At 37.1% G+C, this 24,371-nt stretch overlaps 1 protein-coding gene across 4 annotated transcripts in view; it reads left to right on the plus strand.

Moving 5' to 3' along the window:
* Window positions 1-14,752, plus strand: part of PCBD2 (pterin-4 alpha-carbinolamine dehydratase 2) — a 40,527-nt gene extending 25,775 nt beyond the window's left edge. For 2 of the 4 annotated variants that reach the window (XM_036898085.2, XM_036898103.1), the window contains 2 exons: window positions 13,176-13,256; window positions 14,499-14,752. In XM_036898085.2, coding sequence (XP_036753980.1) covers window positions 13,176-13,256; window positions 14,499-14,594 — 177 coding nt within the window. In that variant the 3' untranslated portion in view covers window positions 14,595-14,752. Of the gene's footprint in view, window positions 1-1,358; window positions 1,541-1,580; window positions 1,690-13,175; window positions 13,257-14,498 lie in introns of those variants that run through there. The other 2 variants (XM_036898111.2, XM_036898094.2) reach the window with 2 other exon arrangements.
* The last annotated feature ends 9,619 nt before the right edge of the window (window positions 14,753-24,371 follow it).

Below are 24,371 nucleotides of genomic sequence, written 5' to 3' on the forward strand. Positions count from 1 at the left end.
TCTTTATGGGCAAAGATAATTACATATGTTTGTGTAAGCAAATCAATAAACTTGTAATAAAATGTATCAGACCATTTCTTTGGCAGGACCGACCAGAGCAGCTTGTGAAGCAGGGCTATTTCCAATGGTGCATGAAAAGCTTGAAAATTCTCAGTAATAGCAGAAAGCAGTATTTGAAACCACTCTTAAGCAATTGTTTGTTTTCCTCTTCCCCAACCAAGTTTATAAAAATTTGGTCAGACAGACGTTTTATTTTGATTTAAAATATTTTCAGGGAATTGTTATCTGCCGAATGCACATGTGTTCCTGCACGTTTTCTTTCACGATTGAAACTTTAAACCCTTCCCTAAAGTCCCCCTAAAACACTCCCCCTGCCCAGCAAGGTTTGCATCTGTGAGGAAGGTGAAGGGATTTGGACCTTGGAGAAACCTCAGAATTTGAAATGGGCCTGTGCAGTTGTGTACCAGAAATGGCCAGGGTTAGTACCATATGGGCTCTTTGTCTTTCTTTTCTACCAGGATTCCTCACCCCGAAAAGACGTTGGTTAATTTGGGTGTTTCAGTTTGGTTAATCAGATCATGAGTGCCTGTGAGCATGGCAAGAGGCAGGATTGAAGCATTTATAAAAATTTGGCTCATAGTAAGCCCCATAATTTGTTTTGAAGAATTACCTCTTCAGTGACATTTAAAAAAAAACCCAAAAGATTGTGGTTTGTAACACCACACCTGGTCCAGATTGTACTGGATGAATCCATATTTGCTTCGCTGTAAATGATTTTGAGGGTGGAATTCTTGTATTGTTTTCTGTCTTGTAAGCCCTTGACATTGTACTGGTACCTGTGTGCGCACAAACCTCCTGACATGGGAAAGGCCAGCTCAGCTTCCCACTGAAATGCAGGTTGGCTGCATTTATTCTGCATGTTCCTAGAATGAGGAAATGATATGACAATAAACAGAAATGCCCTTGCTGAAGAGAGAAGGGAAGCTGGTGTTTATCTGGTCAGGTGGTTTAGATTAGCCATGATGCGGCTCTGTATTATGTTACTTTAAATCATTGTGTCCCAACAGGACATAAATTATGAAGATTGTTACAGTATGTTTCATCCTATGTAAGATCAACAAATTGGAATAATTTTTTTTATAGGAAAATCACAGTGCTTTTGGCAAGGCTATTGAAGCCTTTAATTTGACTTGAGTATTTCTCAAATATTATTGCCTAATACATAAAGTATGATTTGCATAAGGTATGAAATAATAAACTTAAAAACAAAAGGGAAGATTTTCTCTCTAGCAATTGCATCAAATGGCGGAGCTCTCCCACTCCATCAGTATCTATTTGCTTTCTTTGTCCCAGTGTTTTAGAACCGATTGCATTTTTTCCTCTGCTGGGATTGTAAATGAGCCACGCAGATCTTGGAGCAGAGATGTGTGTGTGCTGTCTGCCTGTCAGCCCTCACCTGCACAGAGACGGGGACTGCTTGTGGTGGAACTGAATGGGAGCCCGCTTTAAGGAGGAGAAACAAACTTTCCTGTTTATACAAGTACGTTCAGGAAAACAAACCATTTCTTTCTTTTTTTCAGGCTATTGTGAATTATTTAAAAAAAACAATCCAAACCCAAAAAACCCTACTGATCAACAGCTGAAGTTAAGGTAATTTATATTGGAATATTGCAGAAAGAATTGACTCAAGTAAGCATTTATTCTTTTAAGTGTTTCCTGTATTCATGACTGCTTTCTGAGTTATTAGCCTTACTTGTGAATTTTTAACACAGAGACACATCTTTTCATTTGTATTCAAGATGCAGCTAAGCTTTTTTGGCCACACAGAGCACATTTTCTAGATTTAAAAAGATGACACAAAATTACTTTGTGTAGGATTCAAGCAAACTGGAACCTTTTCAGTCTTCCACAGCAGCATGTTTTCTGTGCAGAGGTCTCTGAATGTTTTTTTTTTTTCTCTGAATGTTTTTATGAGACCTCCTCATATTCACAATGAAGTTAAGAAGTAAGTAGAAGTTCTGATTTACAGAGACTAGGAGAGGTGAGAGAGGTTTAGGATTTGCTCAAGGCCAAGGAATAAGAGAGCTGGGATCAGAACTTATTGGGATGTGATGACACCATCCACCCGACCTTGTGAATCTTTTGATACCAAAAACAGGGTGCTAAGCTTTACTCTGTGTGCCTCAAGCCCTGAGATTTTTCTTTAATTCTTTAGTAGTACTGTTTAAAACACAGAACAAGAAAGACCCTAGTTTCAGTCTACAGTGGTAGGAATAGATCTCCGGTTAAGCCCCATCATAACAGGTCGAGGATAAATTCTGAATATAATTGTGGTTTGCTTCAGCTCATTGTCTGAAGACTGACAAGTTCGGGGCCTTTCTAAGTTCACAACCTGTGTGTGTACTTTGAAACAAATAAATACAGATGACTTATGAGGTGGTCTCTTTCCTCACTGGGCTTCCTCTGGATTGGCACCGTTTTCTGGGAAGTGGGTCTGGCAGGCTCTTTCCTTCCAGGGATGCCTTGCAGCCATCTATCGCGGGAGGTCCTCTGCAGAACTATCAGGATGTCTGATTGGGCTCGAATATTTGGGTGATGTGTTTTTCTTACAGAAAATATTGGCAAATGTTCCTGAAACTGTACAAAGACCCTTAAAAGGAGAATTGTTCCCATTTAAAAGTAGGTAACAGAAAGGATAAGTATGAATTCACTGATATTGTACAGATCTTTTTGCACCATCGGATATTTTGTGATGTGAAGTGGAATGAGACTGTGTCTTAAAAAAGGTGTACTGCTTGTAGAAAATGTTTTTACTGTATCATTAAGCCAAATTAAGTATTGTTTTGTTTCTTTAAAATATTTTTTGAGTGCCCCCCTGCTCCATCCCCATGGTTAGGGGAGGGGGCGCTCTTTCTGCCCTGAGCCCTTGTTCTCTTCCTCTACCCTTTTGGTTATTGTTGCAGGATATTGACTTACAGTTTAACATGCTCCGGTTTGAGCAGATGTCTTCCTGCCTTTTCTCTCTTTTTAAAATCAGGTGCCTATAGATTCTTTTTATTACAATGATCGGGCAAGACAGTTTTATGTCATCTATAAACTGGAATTATATAATGTAAATAGTGATTGTATTTCTTAAAAGGAGCTGCTTGATTATAAAGAAGTAAAGGTACGGAGTAGACTGCTATGTTGCTTATTACTAGATTTTAAAAATATTTGGCTAGATACTCCATCAATTTTAGTGTTTTGATGCATTAAATTGAAGGTTAGGGATAGTTTCTAGATAAACTTGAATTTTTATAAATTCCGTAATGATAATACCAGGGAGCATAAATTCTAATTTTTAAAGTGTTGCTGAAACAAAGCAACAAACTTTGATAGACTTTGCAGTTTACCTCACCTCAGAAGACTTCTGAAAGTAACCAATATGGATGAACAGCCCCAGAGAACATTGAGTCAGACGTTATTTTGACATTAGGGAACTCTGGGAAAAATGGCTTCTCTGGTGTATTCCTCTTGGGTTGATTCTGAAGCCAGTGTTTGAGTCTGCTTAGGGGAAAAGCATGGATGGAACACTAGTGAAATGTGCAGATTCCGAAAAAGCAACACTGAAGGATTGTGAGAAATTCTAGAAGGAGTTAATCAGACTGAGCTGTTGGTCTGCCCAAGAGTAGCTGATGATAAGGAGAAGGTAATTTAAACTTACGTGCAGAAGATTTCGGAAATGAGGAGTGTCTTCTCAGGGAAGAGACATTCTCAGCCTGTGATCATCTTGGCCAGAGTGCCTTTTTGGCACACATCAGCTCCGTGGAACCTGTCTAGTTAGAGAACTTTCACTAAAAATGGAACAGAAGCGAAGGGCTCGTAGGTAAACTTATGTGTAGAGATGTTTATGTTGGGTAAGCTCTGCTGTCTGGAGAAGAGTGGATTTATACTAATAGACCTCCAGCAAAGAGTAGTCTTCCTTCCCTGGGAATTCAGGAGGAATTTACTAAGGTAATTATAAATCCTAATCCTGTAAAGGCAAACTGTTTTTCTCCTTGGCTTTTCATTTCATAGTATATAGTGAAGGTGGTACAATGCAATTAGCTGAAAGAGTGGCCTTATTTTTCCAAATGGCTACTTAGAATATTATGGTAATTGCTCAAAATGGTGACTCAAGGACTTCTTTTAAAGGCTCTAAATGTTATGTGAGTACAACTTTTGAAGGTCATGTTTAAAATCGAGTGTGCTCTCTCTCAGGCTGTGCCTGAGACTTACCACTAACTGCAGGGGCACTAATTCATCCACGGGTACAGTAGAGCAGGCTGCTCTTTCAGTAGCTTGTGAACATTTTCTCAAGTGCCTGGGGAAGCCCATTTTAATTTCAGAGTTGGATATTGGCCTGTGTTATTGAAATGTTGTGCTCTGCAGTGGATCAAGTAGAAGGCAAGTAGATTAGTGGCCGGGGATTGCTTGGGGTTGTGTCTGCCCCCAGCCATACACACTGGACTGCTTAGGGTAGGGTCCTCAGGTGTAAGGCCTTTAGTTGGCTTCTTGAGGAGCCACAAGTCACCTGCTTGGCTAAGATGCTCACTGACAGATTGCCAGTTCTATCGGGAATCTTCCTGTGATGATATCTACTTAGAGAAACAGTTTTAAATATGTTCCTCGTTTTCTCAGCCTTACAAAAGTGAATTTCTTTGACTTTCCAGTTGTTCTTGGATCAGGTTTGGAAAGGAATTCTTCCTCTCCGGGCCACAAACACTGTAATGTTATGGTGTTGATCATGATAATAATCACTAGCATTAATGAGTGCTTAATAGAATGCCTGACATACTGTAAAGGATGTTACACGAATTATCCTCTTTTTCATATGAGGAAACTAAGGCTTATTTCAAACTTAAGTAATTTCTTTGAGTTCACATAGCTAGTGAACAGCAGCATTAGGACTTGACTGTAGGTTTCTGACCCCAAAGTCTCTGCAGTTGACTACTGTGCTCAAAAATAAGGGTGACAGTTGGGAGAAGAAAAAGCATGGATCAAATACATCTTTGGTTGAGTCTGTTCCTCACAATTCTCATTTTGCTAGTTGCCTGCAAATTAAGATCTGATGTTCCCTTTGCAGTGGCTGGAGCAGTTAACATAACAGTCTTTTCCATGAAAAAGCCATGGTGAGACATGTAATCAATATTCTGGGGCAAAGAATGATTTGCCTTGGTATACCATATAAAAAAGCAATGTTTATATGATTGATCAGTCACCAACACCAAGAGAAGGTCCTGTTCTGTGACATGTGCGTGCTTGGCAATGATCTTGCTGTGCATTTTGCTTAATAATTTTCATTATTTTTAATTAAAGTTGAAGAAGTGCAGACTCTAGTTGAAATTAAGGTAGGTTGTGTTGCCGGAATCTGGTAATTACTTTAATTGATCACAAGATAGTTTCCTTGATCACCAATTAGACTAAATTGCCGATCATGTTTCAAGACGTGAAGAAATGTCCAAACTGATTTATGTAATAGTGTTTTCATTTCTAATCAGACATAAATATCATTTCCTTCCATAGCAATTGTGTTTTATAAAAGAAGAGTTATAGTCCTACAAACATAAAGGTGATTCATAAACAATAGAGTTCTAATTCATTGAATTAGTAAAGGAAGTATTTAGAGGCTTAATGGAGGTTGTACTGGGGAAATTACTTTGGAGTTGCTGGTGCTCATTTTCTTAGTGGGAGATGTGTTCTTTTTTAGTTCATAATTAAGATAGTCTATAATCAAAATATGAAAGGCAGCTGATTTAAAGAACATATATCAAAGAGAATTGCTCTGAGTAATGAAAGATTCGTATTGTAAATATGTGCGAGAAGTTAGTCTTAGAACTTTAATACATACATGTTATTTGGACTGAAGCCGCGTTTTAAATTCAGGGTGCTGTTAAACATTTCACAGATTGATACAGGATTTTTGTTTTAGTTTCATGCATCTGATAGTCTTTCATATTTTCATGGAATAAAATGAAACAAAAGGAACTTTTAAGAAAAATTAAAGTTCCCAAAGAATACTTGATTTGGGGTTCATGGAAAAAATCTTTTAATTGCTGATGGTTTGGAGATTTCCAAATGACAAACTTCATTGGTCCAATTTACTGTGATTGTAATGCTTACATTCCTTAAAATGGCAGAGTGACTTAAAAAGTCATACTTCATCATGCATTCATTGACTTGTTCATAAAATGTAATTTGCAAAAGAGGAAAGACTGAAACTATTATCAGCCATTATATGTTATTTGTTGGCCATATGTTTGTTTGAAATGGCTGTGGCTCAACAGAACATGGCTCACAGACAAACTCTGCTGTAAATGGGCACTAAAACCCCACCTAAACAGGTAGGCATATGTTAAGAAGTTAACATGAGCCTAAATATTTTAATATGTACCAGGTTATGTACATTGTTGAATCCCAGCTCCCTTTACAGTGAGACCTTCATTTACATGGCTTCTTCATTTTTTCTCAAATTAATTTTTAAAAATACATCAGTTATATATGTGGTACAAAATTAAAAATGTACCAAAGAGTATACTATATCACTTCCTGTTCCTAATTCTTAACCACTCAGTTCCCCTTCTTCACCTGCCATCATTCACTATTACCAGTTCCTGATGTATTATTCCAAAGGTTTATTAATGCACAGTTTCTTTAATTTCTTTTTTATACAATTCACAGACTATTGTTATGCTTTTGTTTTTCATTTAGTATGGTAGCTTGCAGGTATTTCCATGTTGGAAGATAGTTTCCCTGTTCTTTTTGATGGCTGTATAGTATTCCAGTGTATAAATGTACAATAATATATTTAATCAGTTCTCTATTGTTGGACATTTGGCCTTTTTAAAACAATTATTTACTAAGATATGATTGATATACACTCTTATGAAGGTTTCACATGAAAAACAATGTGGTTACTACATTTACCCATATTATCAAGTCCCCACCCATACCCCAGTGCAGTCACTGTTGTCCATTAGTGCAGCAAGTTGCCGGAGATCCTCTGGGACATTTGGCCCTTTTAAGTCGACAGCTATTACAAGCTGTGCTGCAGTAGCTGTTCTTGTAATTTGCATAGACAAATTCCTGGAAGTGGAATTGTTTGACCAAAAGGCATGGGTATTTTTTTTTTTTTAAGAAAATGGGCATTTAAAATTTTGATAGATATTGTCAAATTCTCTTCCATAGTAATTATATCAATTTATGTTCACCAGTAATGTATGAGAGTGCCTTATCTCTTATATCTTCACCCACAGAGTATTATCACACTTCCTGATCTTTGTCAAACTGATAGATTTAACTTAGTTTTTTCCCTCAGCTTTATTGAGATATAATTGATGTACAACTTAATTTAATTTGTATTTCTCTTATCATGTATGAGAGTAAGCAATTCCTGTATTTAAAAACCATTTGATTTCTTTTCTATTATTTGTCTATTATGTCCTTTGCCCATTAAAAAAAAATTGTGTGGTTGGTCTTTTTCTTATTAACCTCTTTATAGCTAAGGAAATATGAATTGCAAATAAAGCTTGTTGTTTGTTTCTTATTATGTTTGTTGGTTTGTATTGTCATAATGAAAAAAATTTTAACATAGTAAGTTTTATCTGTTTTTTATTCATGGTTTGAAGTTTTCTGTATATAGAATTTATCCATTTCTTAAGTTTACTCCTAGATAATTTCTGGTGCTGTTTTAGATGGGATCTTTTCTTCCAATGTATTTTCTTATTGTTGTTTATATAAGAAGGCTACTGACTTCTTTTGGCTTGTTTCATTTAATGGGAATTCTTCTAGTGTTTCCCTGTTAAGAGTGATGTTGCCTTTTGGACTAAGAGTATATCTCTCATTTAAGGAGGGGTCCACATATTCTTCTTTGTTCAGAGTTTTAATACGTAATACATACTGAATTTATCAAATTTATGAAAGTTATTATATGATTTTTCTCTTTTGGTTTATTAATATGTTAAGCTACCTTAATATATTCCCTGTATTGAACCATCCCTGCATTCTTAGAATAAATCATATTTGCTCATGATATTTTGTTCTTTCAATGTATTGCTAGGTTTTGCTTATTAACATTTTATTTAGTATGAAATCAGTCTATAGTTTTATTATTTATATGCTATCTCTGTGGGAGTTTGGAGACAATCTTTTGAATAATTTGTAAAAATAATTTGGAAATGTCCTTCTTTTTCCATCCTCTGAAACAGTTTAATTCGTATTAAGAGTTAACTATTCCTGAAAGGTTTAGTAGAATTCCTCTGTGATCCTGTGTGAATTGATTGGGAACTGTTACTTTTTGGTATCACTCTTACACACATTTCTCTTTTATAGTAATTTAGTTGTTCAGGTTTTTTTGCTCTTGGGTCAGTTTTGATAATTTTTATTTGTTAGAGAACTGTTTTACCTGTTTTAAAATTTATTTGTATAAGTTTTTTATTTGTTTGAAATTTATTTTTTTGTATGTTTTTCTCCTATATCTGTAGTTACTTCCCTATTTTCATTTCCTGTATTATCTGTAGTATCTCTTCTGTCTTTTCACTTGTGTTTAGATGAAGTAACCAATTTTCTATTATAATTTTTTCAGAGTGAGCTTTGGATTTATTAGTTCTACCATTTTTCTCTTCTTTAGTTCATTTGTATCTGCTCTTTTTATATTCATTCTTGCTCTCCTTTCTGAGTGTATGTTGTTATTTATCTTCTTTATTGGATGATTGAATGCTTCATTTATTTTTATTCTTTCAAGTTTGTTAATTTAAGTATTTAAAGATGTTTACTCTGATTATTGCTTTAGATGTGTCCTGTATGTGGTGCTTACATTATTAAGTTCTGTTCAGTTTCAGTTTTGATTTGTTCTTTGACCTAAGAGTTTTAAAAGAAGAATTAAAAAAAATTTCCAGGTAGTACTTTTTGTTACTCTTGTGTCCTAGTTTTGCTTTTAATTTTATCAGAGAATGTTGTCAGTACTATTTTACTTTTTGGAATTTACCAATATTTTTTTTTTTTGTGGGCTAATATATGTTCAATTTCTGTGACTGTTCAATAGATATTTTAAGGGCTGTCTTCTTGGTTTTTAGAGTTGAAATATATTAGAGCTACCTTTAAATTAATTTAAGTAGGCCCTATTCTTACTTTGGTTCACTTACTCTGCCATGGGTTAAGAAATGTGAATTGAAGTCTCTGGATATGAGTGTTTCTATTTGTTCTTTATTTCCTGTCATTTCTGCCTCATTGATTTTGATGCTATGTGATTTGTAGTATAAATATTCACAGTTATTCAATCTTCATTGTGGATATACTTTATGATTCTAAATTACCCTTATTTCTTGTAACAAATTTTTTTTTTTTTACATTTGCCTCTGTCCTTTTATTTCTGGTGGTTGAGTTTTGCTTTGTGATCCATTGTAAAGTTTTATCTTCTTTTAATTGGTTGAAAAGATACTTGGTTTTACAAAACATGACAGAACCAGTCTACCTTTTTTTCCCTTAATTTAAATCATGATAAGGATTGTGTTTTCTTTGCTTCATTTTAATTGTGAGTATTTCTATTTTTATTTTGGCTTTTCTGTGGATACTACGATACCTATAATTTTACATAGCAAACTTAATCCTCTCCTTCCTTAAATAACATTTCTTATCAATAATAGTCTCCCCACTAAGCAATATCAAAATTATCCTTTACTTTTTCCTACTCTCCCTTCACCATACAATTTTAGTTCATATTTTTTAGTTCCTATGTTTGTTTTATACTTTTAAATATTTTCTGACATTCTGTTTATCTTAGTTACCGTTATTTCATCCTTTAATAAAAGGTTCCTCATGAAGGATGAATGAGAATTATTCCCTGAGTTATTGAATTTAAAAAGTTTATGTCTCTTTCATTAATTTTGAGCAACACTTTAGCTGGGTATAAAATTCTTTGCACTTTCCTGAAGTCTTGACAGGCACTGCTCCTCTGATTTCTATGTTGAATGTTGGTATGTGGAAGTTTGAAGTCAGCCAGATTTTTGTTGTCCATACAGGTGACTTGATGTTTTCGTCTGGATGCCAAAGGGATTTTTGTTCAGTCTTCAAAGTTCACTAACTTTACTATGATGTGTAGAAATGGTTGAATTCTTACAGTCAATAGATGTAAATATTTTATTTCAGGAAAATTTTCTTCAATTACAGTTCTATTTTTTCCTATTTTGTTAATTTTTTTCTTTTATTGACAACAATTATCTGTGTTAGATCTACTTTGTCTTCTTTGTGTACTTTTTTCTAACTTTTAGAAACTCTTGTTGATCTCTACTTAATTTTGCCCATTTTCTCAGTGCTGTCCTGTGCGTTCTCACTGGGTTTTTAGTGGTGTCTATTCTGCTTTGTGCTCTTTGCAGTTTTCTTTGATGGAATGGTTTTAGAAAGCATGTACCATTAGCTAGTTCAAGCCTTTTGATTCCAACTGGCATCCTGGTAACAAGTAGCTAGGACTGTAAAAAGAAGTCTTAGAAAGAAGGGCAGATGTTTTCCACTATCTGCCAAGTTTGCTGTTTAGTCCGTATAATCCAGATTATCAAAATTTACCTTTGAGTTCTTATTATTTTTCTTCTATCCATTTATCTGACTTGCTTGCAGAAATTCTTTTACTTTAAATTGAATTTCTGTTGTTATAGATGTTACTAATTTGTAGATTTAAAAGTAGATATTTTAGGGTCATTTTGTTTTGTTATATGGAAGAGGGATTATGGAATTGTCTCCTTGCTCCGGAGAAGATGGAGTGGTCCTTGCCTAAGGAAAAAATTATAAATAAATCCTGTGTAAATGGTTTATCAGGCCTTGTGATATTAAATGCAAATATTAGGTGACAATTGAAGGGAAATATATAAAGCTGAGGAAGATGTGAATTTGAGGGTCTTTGGGTGTGTCTTTTATTTTTTTTAACTTTGTGTGTAGATATGGTAGGTCTTTTCCTTTGATCACTGTACCTCTTAGGATATGGGCATTCTCTTTTAAGTCAGAACTGTGATGGAATAGAATTGGCTGCTATACTGATAGTATGTTGGTAGTCAAAGATTTGAGGAGTACTTCTGATCATGTTCAAATTACCCACTTGACCCATTTGGCTCTTGGGAAATGGTAAGGAATTTTAAGCATCACTTTGGATCTTTTAGGGTAATGTGGTTCAAAGAAATTGTGGCCACAGAGCTTAAGAATTTGGGCAGTGACTGTGCCCACCTAATTTCTTGTCATTAAGCTGTTTTCCCCAGTCACTGTGCATGGGTGTTATTCCACAGTATATTATCTATTTATGTGGTCAATGTGTTTAAATCTCTATTTGTTGCACGTGGGAAAGGGAAAGGCCATTTTTCTGGGAGATAACAACTAGAATCTTAGATCCTCAAGGCTGTAGGAGGGCTTTTCACCTATCATTACCTTTTGTAATGTTAACTATATATGCAGTTTGGCCAGAAAGCAGTAGGGGTTAGCAGTATGTGCTATTATTGATCTCTTACTCTGTGCCAAGTGCTGAGCTAAGTGTTTTTATATCCCCTGCCTCGTTTTTTACTAGAGTGATTACATGAATTTTTTATTATCTCCATTTTATTGATAAGAAAAACAAGGCTTAAATGACATAATTAAGTAGTAGAGTTGGGATTTGAAGTCTGATTGTTTTTCACCATGGAGCTGCAGGACTCCCTGGATCAAAAAGCCCGTGCCCTTAATGGCTGTGTTACTGTCTCTCTAGGAAGGGGAGGTGGATGGGGGTGGTGGTGATTATTTTTATAAGTTGTCAGAAGCTAAACAAGCATAAGGTATTGTAGGCAAAGAATAAAAATTCTCATTATACATTATTTAATACAGGTTAACTCTGAGTAATTAAAACAGACTTTCACCTTTGACTTGTTCCTTCCCCTCTTATAATCAAGAGAATCAGATTATGAAATGAGAAGGGATAGGAGACAGAATCTTGTTTTCCCACTGATGATTCCATACATAGTTAAATGGATTTTGCTTGAACTTCCATCCTTTTCCGAACAGGGAAAACCTTCAGGACTTAAATGTCAAAATGGAAATCTGTATCCAGAAAAATTGGTTCTGAGATAGGAACCATTATATGAATGACATGGAATTGTTTAAAATGGCATCTTCCATGTTTCTCACTGTTAATGTGGAAATGCACCTTTATGTCTTTTAGTCATCCAAAAATCATAGCTCAGCTAACATCAGATTGTTTTTTCTAGATAGGAGTAATGAAGTTAAATATTTATTTATGTGACTGTAATGGGTACTACCCTGTGAATTCCACTGTTAACTTTGTAATTAATGCACCATTACCTGAGAGTCTTATCAAGTATTTCTGCCTTCTGGATGCAATGGAGACAGACTTCCTACTGTTTGCAATTACTCTCATAAAAATTTGAAAGCAAGGAAAACAATTTTTTTCTCTCTCGGGACTAGTTTGTCTTCTGTTTAACAGGGTTAGATTTGCATTTTCCCTGTGGTACAAAGATGGCCGTACAGGTCCGCATTTACCGCCTGTGGCTGGGTCTGCAGCCTCTTTGCCTTGAGGCGGGGTGCTTTTCCTTGAAGTGGCAGTGCTGGCTAGTAACAAGATCCAAGCCGGCAAGCCAGTCTTTTCTGTTTCACTCTAGATGTCAGTAAACATAGCCTTTCATGCCCTCCTGTCCTGCCTGGGAGATGGGATGGAGAAGTTGTTCATTTCTGCCAGTGCTTTTGCTTAAGACACAATCAAAAGACATTTCTCCATAGTCTTGTGGTCAATGCCTTGGTTATCAACCCAGTCACTAAAAACAAAAGTAGCAGTGATGCAAGAAAAGTGCCTCCAAAGATTTGGGGCCCAGGTAGTGAGATCCAGGGCGCTGGGTTGAAGGGAAATTATTCCTGTGCTATTTTGGAGAGTCCAGACAGGTCACTGGGTGAGACCAATTTCCTGGTTTGTTTATTTGAGCCTGATTGTTTTTCACCATCGAGCAGCAGGTCATGGTCCTGCCACACCGTTACCCCAGTTCTGTGGAGAGCAGTTCCTTTCATATTTGGTGTCTCCTGCTTTCCCTAAGGATCCTAGCCATGTCTTTATCTGGTTGGATCGCTCTGGTGTCTCTCTCAGGTCCAGGGCAGAGTGCGATGTCTGTAACCACTTTCAACTTCATCTTACGCAGGCATTTGGCTTTATGTCCCGAGTTGCCCTACAAGCAGAGAAGATGAATCATCACCCGGAATGGTTCAATGTGTATAACAAGGTAACTAAATTGCCTTATTTTGGGACTCACCTTAATTACGGAGTCTAAGAAACTTTTTTCTTCCTTGTAATCCTGTGTAGCCCAGTGTCATTGTGCTTATTAGGAAAGCATCCTCTTATTCTTTGTCTCAGAATTCCTGTGTATTGTTGCAAATTAGTAGCAAATTTTCAGTCAGCTTAAGGGAACAGGGAGTAATCCCTTTATTTTCATGCTTGTCTTCTACTGAAACTAATAGATCAAATCGGACCAAATTAGGCTCTTGAATTACGCTTGAGTATCAGCCGTGCAGATAGAGTTTTAAACCCCCTTAAGGTAAATTTTGGAAGGAAATGATAATAAATAAGGAAGGTATGGCCTTATTTATCTCACTGACATAAATTTGCTGAAGAACTGCACTTTAAAAAGTAACTAGTAAATTCTCTATCTTCAGTGGGAACTGACCTTCTTACCTAAGACAAAGAACAGGCTAAGAGACAGAGAGCAGACTTTTAAAAAGAGTCCATTGGGTAGCTTTAAGGAGGCCCAGTGAGAACGATTGTGTACCTTCCCACCGCCCTGCAGTGCCCTTGCCTTCTGGCCGGGCCCTGTGGAAAGTCTTAGCATCATCTGGGTATCTGGGGCGCTCTGTTTTCTCTTTGAAAATCCTCTTAAGAGAAGTTTGATGATACTCTTTCATTTATTGGAATAATTCAGAGCATGCAGGTACCAGGATAAACATTTCTTGACTAGTTGCCTTTTATTGCCCATAATTTTGCTTTTGCTTTTTAATTGATTTTTAAAGAAACAACAGGTTGTTCCTCCACCCTACCCTGACCCCACTTCCCTAATTTCGAAATGGGCTTTTTTAACTGTGGTTGCTAAAATATTACATCTGATAGCTTGGTTTTTCTCAGTGTCCTGAAAATAGTCATTATAATTAAAGTAATAGAAATTAAAATGGAACCTCAGTTCTCTCTCCTTTTTTTCAAGAGACAAGGTTTGAGATTCTGGCAGCTGAACTGCCCTTCATTTGGGAGAACCTTTTTATCCCTTGGCTGCTGCTGGGCCCATCGTGAGGCAGATTGTGCCCCTGGAGGTCATTGGGTTTTAGAAATGCTGTTTTTTCTTAATGTGCTGTTTTCTAAATAATCTCCTCAATTCACATATGTGAATGTTGGATAATAGATTGATTTCCGAACCACTAAAGTGGAGTTACCATAAATTGCAGCTCAGGGTTTGAAAAACTGCTTCTCTCTTTCTTAGGTGCAGATAACTCTCACCTCCCATGACTGTGGTGCACTGACCAAAAAAGATGTGAAACTGGCCAAGTTTATTGAAAAAGCGGCTGCTTCTGTGTGATTTCTTCCAAAAGGAATGTGAAATCTTATTTCCACCTTGGGTGCAATGTATTTTGAAGGCAATTTACATGATTAAATAAAGTTGTGAATTTAGTTCACCTTTTGAACTGTATCAATGTTGTAAAATCAGTGCTTAAATATAAAATGATTTAAACTTGAGCCGGAAGGATTTTTCATTATATTTAATTACATACATAAGGTAAACCAACCCAGTTAATTATGTTAATAATATTCAGAAAGGGAAAATAGCATTCTTAAAGACCAGATATTGAGGTGGGGGGGTATTCAGACACATTTTTTTTCTTTTGGTATCATTAATGTACAATTACATGAGCCACATTATGGTTACTAGACTCTCCCCATTATCAAGTCCCCTCCACATAGCCCATTACAGTCACTGTCCATTGGCGTAGTAAGATGCTATAGAATCACTACTTGTCTGCTCTGTGCTATACTGCCTTCCCTGTGCCCTCCCCCGGCCCCACATTATGCTCCTTTTTCCCCCTTATCCCTCCCTTCCCACCCATCCTCCCCAGTCCCTTTCCCTTTGGTAACTGTTAGTCCATTCTTGGGTTCTGTGATTCTGCTGCTGTTTTGTTCCTTCAGTTTTTGCTTTGTTCTTATACTCCACAGATGAGTGAAATTTGATACTTGCCTTTCTCCACCTGGCTTATTTCACTGAGCATAATACCCTCTAGATCCATCCATGTTGTTGCAAATGGTAGGATTTGTTTCTTTCTTATGGCTGAATAATATTCCATTGTACCACATATACAATGTACCACATCTTCTTTATCCATTCATCTACTGGTGGACACTTAGGTTGCTTCCATTTCTTGGCTATTGTAAATAGTGCTGTGATAAACATAGGGGTGCATCTGTCTTTTTCAAACTGGGCTGCTGCATTCTTAGGGTAAATTCCTAGAAGTGGAATTCATGGGTCAAATGGTATTTCTATTTTGAGCTTTTTGAGGAACCTCCATACTGCTTTTCACAATGGTTGAACTAACTTACATTCCCACCAGCAGTGTAGGAGGGTTCCCCTTTCTCCACATCCTCGCCAACATTTGTTGTTGTTTGTCTTTTGAATGTTGGCCATCCTAACTGGTGTGAGGTGGTTTTAATTTGCATTTCTCTGATGATTAGGGATGTGGAGCATCTTTTCATGTGCCTGTTGGCCATCTGAATTTCTTCTTTGGACAAGTGTCTCTTCAGATCCTCTGGCCATTTTTTAATCGGCTTATTTGCTTTTTGTTTGTTGAGGTGTGTGAGCTCTTTATATATTTTGGATATCAACCCTTTACTGGATATGTCATTTATGAATATATCCTCCCATACTGTAGGGTGTCCCTTGCTGTACAGAAGCTTTTTCACACATTTTCTAACCGCCAAATTCAAGTGATTATGGTGACTTTACAAATGTGTTATTGTTTCGGAGAATAGTTATAAACTGGAAGAGGAATGATGAACTCTATATGGAGAGGGTTTTAACTGTGTATAACAATTCTTATGAAGCATAAGTTGATTTGGATTTTAGCTGCTGTTATTATTTAAGTAGTTAATTAGATTACAAAAGTCACAAAAATTGGATGTTTTATCCTTATTTTTCAGAGAGGAGTTGAAGGAGAGGACAGGTATCTAGCAAGGTGGAACAATTTAAGGATTCCCTGTTACAGTGACCAACTTCCCAGGTCATTCTTTGATATACTAACTTAAGGAGGAACCAAGGGTCATTTATTTTTCTCATCATTTGCATGGTGTGACGCCTGAACTGATGGGCTGTAGCCCTGAGCTCGAAGCTACTTAGGTGTCATCCATTGATGAGCTCTGCTGACTCCGTGTGTCACCGAAAGGAGTCAAATAGAATATAAAGAAATCTATTTTTTTAAATTAAGGTATCATTGACATACAATCTTAGGAAAGTTTCACATGAACAACATTATGGTTTTAGCCTTCACCCATATTATCAAGTGCCCCCCACCCCATTGCAGTCACTGTCTAGCAGTGTAGTAAGATGCTATGGAGTCATAAACTAATCTATCATTTAAAAAATTGCAGTAACAGTATTCTTTGAAGGAACCTAGGAATGTACTTGTTAACGAGATTAGAATGTAGATTTAAAGAATGCGTATATGGGTCCAAGGAATGTGTTAATAATCCCTTGAAGCATTGTGGTGGTGGATTTGACAGGGATCATCTTTGTAACCCACCTTACTTCAGAGGCCGGAAAAGTCACTTTATGTCCCAAGCCCCAGAACCTCATACCCACCGCCTGCCCCTGGTTGTGGCGCAACCCGGGAAACCCTGTGTGAACGTGACCGAAGCCGGTTCCTGGTTGGTTCTGTTGGCCTGCGAGGGGCAGGCACAGTCAGTCTGCCATGTGGTCATGGCGTGTGCAGAGGGAAGAGAGAAGAGCCCTTAGGCTCTGTGGCTCCTGGGACATCCAGAGCCTGGACTCGAGAACTTGTGTTTCTTAGAATTTTTTAGAGGAAAACGCAAAGCTGTGTATTTTCATAAACTCTTTTCTGTAATATAGATTTGGAAACTTTTATACATTTTACCACCAAAGAATTTTAGTTCAATGCTTCAATTTCTTTTTACATGATTTTTTTAAACATAAAAATTTTAAACATATTTAAAAATAAAGTCAATAGCACATTGAGCACCTATGTACTGATCACCCAAATTTAACAGTTACCAAGGTTTACCCATTACTTAGTGCAACACTCCGTTTCCTTTTTCTTTGCTGAAGTATTTAGAAGCACATCTCAGATAGCATGTCATTCTACCCCTTCATCTTTCAGTAAACATCTCTAGAAAATATGGTCATTTTCTTGTATAAACCATGCCATTATCACACTTAACAAAATAAATCATGATTCCTTCATACCACTTAATACTCGGGCAAAATCATACAGACCTGAAAGTCAGGAACATTTTTTTTTTTTTTAGATAATTGTTTTTTATAGAAGGGTAGTTGATGCACACTATTATATTACATTAGTTTCAGGTGTACAACACAGTGATAAAACATTTATATACATGACAATTCTAGGTTCCAGCTATCACCCTACCAAGCTGTTACAATATCTTGACTATATTCCTTATGCTATACATTACATCCCGGTTACTTATTTATTTTACCATTGGAAGTCTGTAGTTTTTTTTTTTTTTTCCCTTTTTTTTTTTTTTTTTTTGTGAGGGCATCTCTCATATTTATTGATCAAATGGTTGTTAACGACAATAAAATTCTGTATAGGGGAGTCAATGCTCAATGCACAATCGTTAATCCACCCCAAGCCTAATTTTCATCAGTCTCCAATCTTCTGAGGCATAACAAATAAGTTCTTACATGGAGAACAAATTCTTACATAATGAATAAGTTACATAGTGAACAGTACAAGGGCAGTCATCACAGAAACTTTTGGTTTTGCTCATGCATTATGAACTATATAAACAGTTCAAATATGAATACTCATTTGGTTTTTATACTTGATTTATATGTGGATACCACATTTCTCTCTTTATTATTATTATTTTTAATAAAGTGCTGAAGTGGTAGGTAGATACAAGATAAAGGTAGAAAACATAGTTTAGTGTTGTAAGAGAGCACATGTAGATGATCAGGTGTGTGCCTGTAGACTATGTGTTAATCCAAGCTAGACCAGGGCAATAAAACATCCACGTATGCAGAAGATTTCTCTCAGAACGGGGGGGTGAGGTTCTAAGCCTCACCTCTGTTGATCCCCAATTTCTCACCTGATGGCCCCCCTGCGACTGTGCCTGTCTTAGGTTGTTCCTCCCTTGAGGAATCTTACCCGTCTCTGGCTAACCAGTCATGTTCCGGGGCCATACAGGGAAATGTAAAGTTGGTAAGTGAGAGAGAAGCCTTATTGTTTGAAATGGTTAGCTTTTTATTTCTTTGCATATTTATGCCCTGTAGCTTCTATGCCCAGCATTTGTCTTGAGGAATCTTTACCACTTGGAAGAATTATGATACTCGGTAAATTTGATATGAGGCACGAATTCTATTTAAGGGTTGTAATTAGGAAGGAAGAAGAAAAGCTATAGAAGTAGCAGGCGGAAGAAAACATGGGAAGATTGATTATTTCTTTGACATATCTTCTTGTAGAGTAACTTCAGCATGTATAGGTTTTAAGCTACTACTTAAATTGCGCACACACATTAACATAATAGGAGTATAGTTACATAACCAAAGCATACCTGTAATTACCAGCCATCTCCAGTGAAACCAAGAAACCAGTTAGGCACCTTAGGCATTTGTGAAAACTTATCTATGATATGGTGGATATTGTCCAACTGAACTTGAACAGTCTGAGAGAAATCAGACAAATTAAAACAACCCATTCCTGGGGAATGTTCACATCCCTTATGTTCTTTTAACAGTAAATAGTCTGTAGTTGTAAGATTTTGGAGCGCTACAATTTGCACTTCTCCTAATTCTTGATTGAGTTCCAACAGTATAGATCCAGTCAAATTTGTTGTTTTACTGTATGCACAGGCCAGCTTAGATATCTCCTTCCTCATTCCTATGGCAAGTCCAGGAACTGGTGGGATGAGTGCATCTACAGCTGTAGCAGTGCGTGGATCTTTGTTGGGGTTTTTTGATGATCATCTTCTGGCATGAGTCTTCCAGAGAGTGCTGATGTTGGAAGTTCTCTTTCATATTATCTTAGTTCATTTTCGGGGTAGCCCAATTAGGCTTTGATCCTCTGTATAAACACAAACAGACCCTTTGCCTACACTTTTATATGCCCTTTATACCCTTGTGTAGAACTCATTGGAGGTTACCACACAGGAACTGCCCTTTTTTTTGTTGTTTTTTTTTGTTTTGTTTTGTTTTTGGTATCACTAATCTACACTTACATGACGAATATTATGTTTACTAGGCTCTCCCCTATACCAGGTCTCCCCTATAAACCCCTTTACAGTCACTGTCCATCAGCATAGCAAAATGTTGTAGAATCACTACTTGTCTTCTCTGTGTTGTACAGCCCACCCTTTTCTCCCACCCCCCCATGCATGTTAATCTTAATACCCCCCTACTTCTCCCCCCACTTATCCCTCCCTACCCACCCATCCTCCCCAGTCCCTTTCCCTTTGGTACCTGTTAGTCCATTCTTGAGTTCTGTGATTCTGCTGCTGTTTTGTTCCTTCAGTTTTTCCTTTGTTCTTATATTCCACACATGAGTGAAATCATTTGGTATTTCTCTTTCTCTGCTTGGCTTGTTTCACTGAGCATAATACCCTCCAGCTCCATCCATGTTGCTGCAAATGGTTGGATTTGCCCTTTTCTTTTTTTTTTTTTTTTTTTTTTAGATAATTATTTTTTATTGAAGGGTAGTTGACACACAGTATTACATTACATTAGTTTCAGGTGTACAACACAGTGATTCAACATTTATATACATGATAATTCTAAGTACCAGCTATCACCATACCAAGTTGTTACAATATTTTGACTATATTCCTTATGCTATACATTACATCCCGGTTGCTTATTTATTTTACAATTGGAAGTGTGTACTTTTTCTTGGTTGTTGTTGTTAGGGCATCTCTCATATTTATTGATCAAATGGTTGTTAACAACAATAAAATTCTGTATAGGGGAGTCAATGCTCAATGCACAATCATTAATCCACCCCAAGCCTAATTTTCGTCAGTCTCCAATCTTCTGAAGCATAACGAACAAGTTCTTACATGGAGAACAAATTCTTACATAGTGAATAAGTTACATGGTGAACAGTACAAGGGCAGTCATCACAGAAACTTTTGGTTTTGCTCATGCATTATGAACTATAAACAGTCAGTTCAAATATGAATACACATTTGATTTTTATACTTGATTTATATGTGGATACCACATTTCTCTCTTTATTATTTTTAATAAGATGCTGAAGTGGTAGGTAGATACAACATAAAGGTAGAAAACATAGTTTAGTGTTGTAAGAGAGCAAATGTAGATGATCAGGTGTGTGCCTGTAGACTATGTGTTAATCCAAGCTAGACAAGGGCAATAAAACATCCACATATGCAGAAGATTTCTCTCAGAACAGGGGGGGTGAGGTTCTAAGCCTCTCCTCTGTTGATCCCCAATTTCTCACCTGATGACCCCCCTGCGACTGTGCCTGTCTTAGGTTGTTCCTCCCTTGAGGAATCTTACCCGTCTCTGGCTAACCAGTCATCTTCCGGGGCCATACAGGGAAATGTTAAGTTGGTAAGTGAGAGAGAAGCCTTATTGTTTGAAATGGTTAGCTTTTTATTTCTTTGCATATTTATGCCCTGTGGCTTCTATGCCCAGCATTTGTCTTGAGGTATCTTTACCACTTGGAGGAGTTATGATACTCGGTAAATTTGATATGAGGCACGAATTCTATTTAAGAATTCGTTGTAATTAGGAAGGAAGAAGAAAAGCTATAGAAGTAGCAGGCGGGAGAAAACATGGGAAGATTGATTATTTCTTTGACATATCTTCTTGTAGAGTAACTTCAGCATGTATATATTTTAAGCTACTACTTAAATTGTGCACACACATTAACATAATAGGAGTATAGTTACATAACCAAAGCATACCTGCAATTACCAGCCATCTCCAGTGAAACCAAGAAAACCAGTTAGGCACCCTAGGCATTTGTGAAAACTTATCAATGATATGATGGTTATTATCTAACTGAATTTGAATAGTTTGAGAAAAATCAGACAAATTAAAACAACCCATTCCTGGGCACTGTTCACATCCCTTATGTTCTTTTAACAGTAAATAGTCTGTAGTTGTAAGATTTTGGAGCGCTACAATTTGCACTTCTCCTAATTCTTGGTTGAGTTCCAACAGTATAGATCCAGTCAAATTTGTTGTTTTACTGTATGCACAGGCCAGCTTAGATATCTCCTTCATTCCCATGGCAAGTCCAGGAGCTGGTGGGATGAGTGCATCTACAGCTGTAGCAGTGCGTGGATCTTTGTTGGGGTTTTTTGATGATCATCTTCTGTCATGAGTCTTCCCGAGAGTGCTGATGTTGGAAGTTCTCTTTCATATCGTTTCTTAGTTCATTTTCGGGGTAGCCCAATTAGGCTTTGATCCTCTGTATAAACACAAACAGACCCTTTGCCTACACTTTTATATGTCCTTTATATCATTGTGTAGAACTCATTAGAGGTCACCACATAGGAACTGCATTTTTTTTTTTTAATCATTAATCTACACTTACATGACGAATACTTACGAATACTTTGTTTACTAGGCTCTCCCCTATACCAGGTCCCCCCTATATACTCCTTTACAGTCACTGTCCATCAGCGTAGCAACCTGTTGTAGAATCACTACTTGTCTTCTCTGTGTTGTACAGCCCTCCCCTTTCTCCCACCCCGCTATGGATGCTAATCTTAATACCCCCCTACTTCTCCCCCCTTATCCCTCCCTACCCACCCATCCTCCCCAGTCCCTTTCCCTTTGGTACCTGTTAGTCCATTCTTGAGTTCTGTGATTCTGCTGCTGTTTTGTTCCTTCAGTTTTTCCTTTGTTCTTATATTCCACACATGAGTGAAATCATTTGGTATTTCTCTTTCTCTGCTTGGCTTGTTTCACTGAGCATAATACCCTCCAGCTCCATCCATGTTGCTGCAAATGGTTGGATTTGCCCTTTTCTTATGGCTGAGTAGTATTCCATTGTGTATATGTACCACATCTTCTTTATCCATTCATCTATCGATGGACATTTAGGTTGCTTCCAATTCTTGGCTATTGTAAATAGTGCTGCGATAAACATAGGGGTGCACTGATCTTTGTCATACTTGATTGCTGCATTCTTAGGGTAAATTCCTAGGAGTGCAATTCCTGGGTCAAATGGTAAGTCTGTTTTGAGCATTTTGATGTACCTCCATACTGCTTTCCACAATGGTTGAACAAGTTTACATTCCCACCAGCAGTGTAGGAGGGTTCCCCTTTCTCCACAGCCTCGCCAACATTTGTTGTTTGTCTTTTGGATGGCAGCCATCCTTACTGGTGTGAGGTGATACCTCATTGTAGTTTTAATTTGCATTTCTCTGATAATTAGCGATGTGGAGCATCTTTTCATGTGTCTGTTGGCCATCTGTATTTCTTTTTTGGAGAACCGTCTGTTCAGTTCCTTTGCCCATTTTTTAATTGGGTTATTTGTTTTTTGTTTGTTGAGGCGTGTGAGCTCTTTATATATTCTGGACGTCAAGCCTTTATCGGATGTGTCATTTTCAAAGATATTCTCCCATACTGTAGGGATCCTTTTTGTTCTATTGATGGTGTGTTTTGCTGTACAGAAGCTTTTCAGCTTAATATAGTCCCACTTATTCATTTTTGCTGTTGTTTTTCTTGCCCGGGGAGATATGTTCAAGAAGAGGTCACTCATGTTTATGTCTAAGAGGTTTTTGCCTATGTTTTCTTCCAAGAGTTTAATGGTTTCATGACTTACATTCAGGTCTTTGATCCATTTTGAGTTTACTTTTGTATATGGGGTTAGACGATGGTCCAGTTTCATTCTCCTACATGTAGCTGTCCAGTTTTGCCTGCACCATCTGTTGAAGAGAATGTCATTTTGCCATTGTATGTCCATGGCTCCTTTATCAAATATTAATTGACCATATATGTCTGGGTTAATGTCTGGATTCTCTAGTCTGTTCCATTGGTCTGTGGCTCTGCTCTTGTGCCAGTACCAAATTGTCTTGATTACTATGGCTTTATAGTAGAGCTTGAAGTTGGGGAGTGAGATCCCCCCTACTTTATTCTTCTTTCTCAGGATTGCTTTGGCTATTCGGGGTCTTTGGTGCTTCCATATGAATTTTTGAATTATTTGTTCCAGTTCATTGAAGAATGTTGCTGGTAGTTTCATAGGGATTGCATCAAATCTGTATATTGCTTTGGGCAGGATGGCCATTTTCACGATATTAATTCTTCCTAGCCACGAGCATGGGATGAGTTTCCATCTGTTAGTGTCCCCTTTAATTTCTCTTAAGAGTGACTTGTAGTTTTCAGAGTATAAGTCTTTCACTTCCTTGGTTAGGTTTATTCCTAGGTATTTTATTTTTTTTTGATGCAATTGTGAATGGAGTTGTTTTCCTGATTTCTCTTTCTGTTGGTTCATTGTTAGTGTATAGGAAAGCCACAGATTTCTGTGTGTTGATTTTGTATCCTGCAACTTTGCTGTATTCCGATATCAGTTCTAGTAGTTTTGGGGCGGAGTCTTTAGGGTTTTTTATGTACAGTATCATGTCATCTGCAAATAGTGACAGTTTAACTTCTTCTTTACCAATCTGGATTCCTTGTATTTCTTTGTTTTGTCTGATTGCCGTGGCCAGGACCTCCAGTACTATGTTAAATAACAGTGGAGAGAGTGGGCATCCCTGTCTGGTTCCCGATCTCAGAGGAAATGCTTTCAGCTTCTCGCTGTTCAAAATAATGTTGTCTGTGGGTTTATCATAAATGGCCTTTATTATGTTGAGGTACTTGCCCTCTATTCCCATTTTGCTGAGAGTTTTTAACATGAATGGATGTTGAACTTTGTCAAATGCTTTTTCAGCATCTATGGAGATGATCATGTGGTTTTTGTCTTTCTTTTTGTTGATGTGGTGGATGATGTTGATGGACTTTCGAATGTTGTACCATCCTTGCATCCCTGGGATGAATCCCACTTGGTCATGGTGTATGATCCTTTTGATGTATTTTTGAATTCGGTTTGCTAATATTTTGTTGAGTATTTTTGCATCTACGTTCATCAGGGATATTGGT

This window comes from Manis pentadactyla, chromosome 13, assembly GCF_030020395.1.
Source record: "Manis pentadactyla isolate mManPen7 chromosome 13, mManPen7.hap1, whole genome shotgun sequence".
In the NCBI taxonomy this organism is placed as follows: domain Eukaryota; kingdom Metazoa; phylum Chordata; class Mammalia; order Pholidota; family Manidae; genus Manis; species Manis pentadactyla.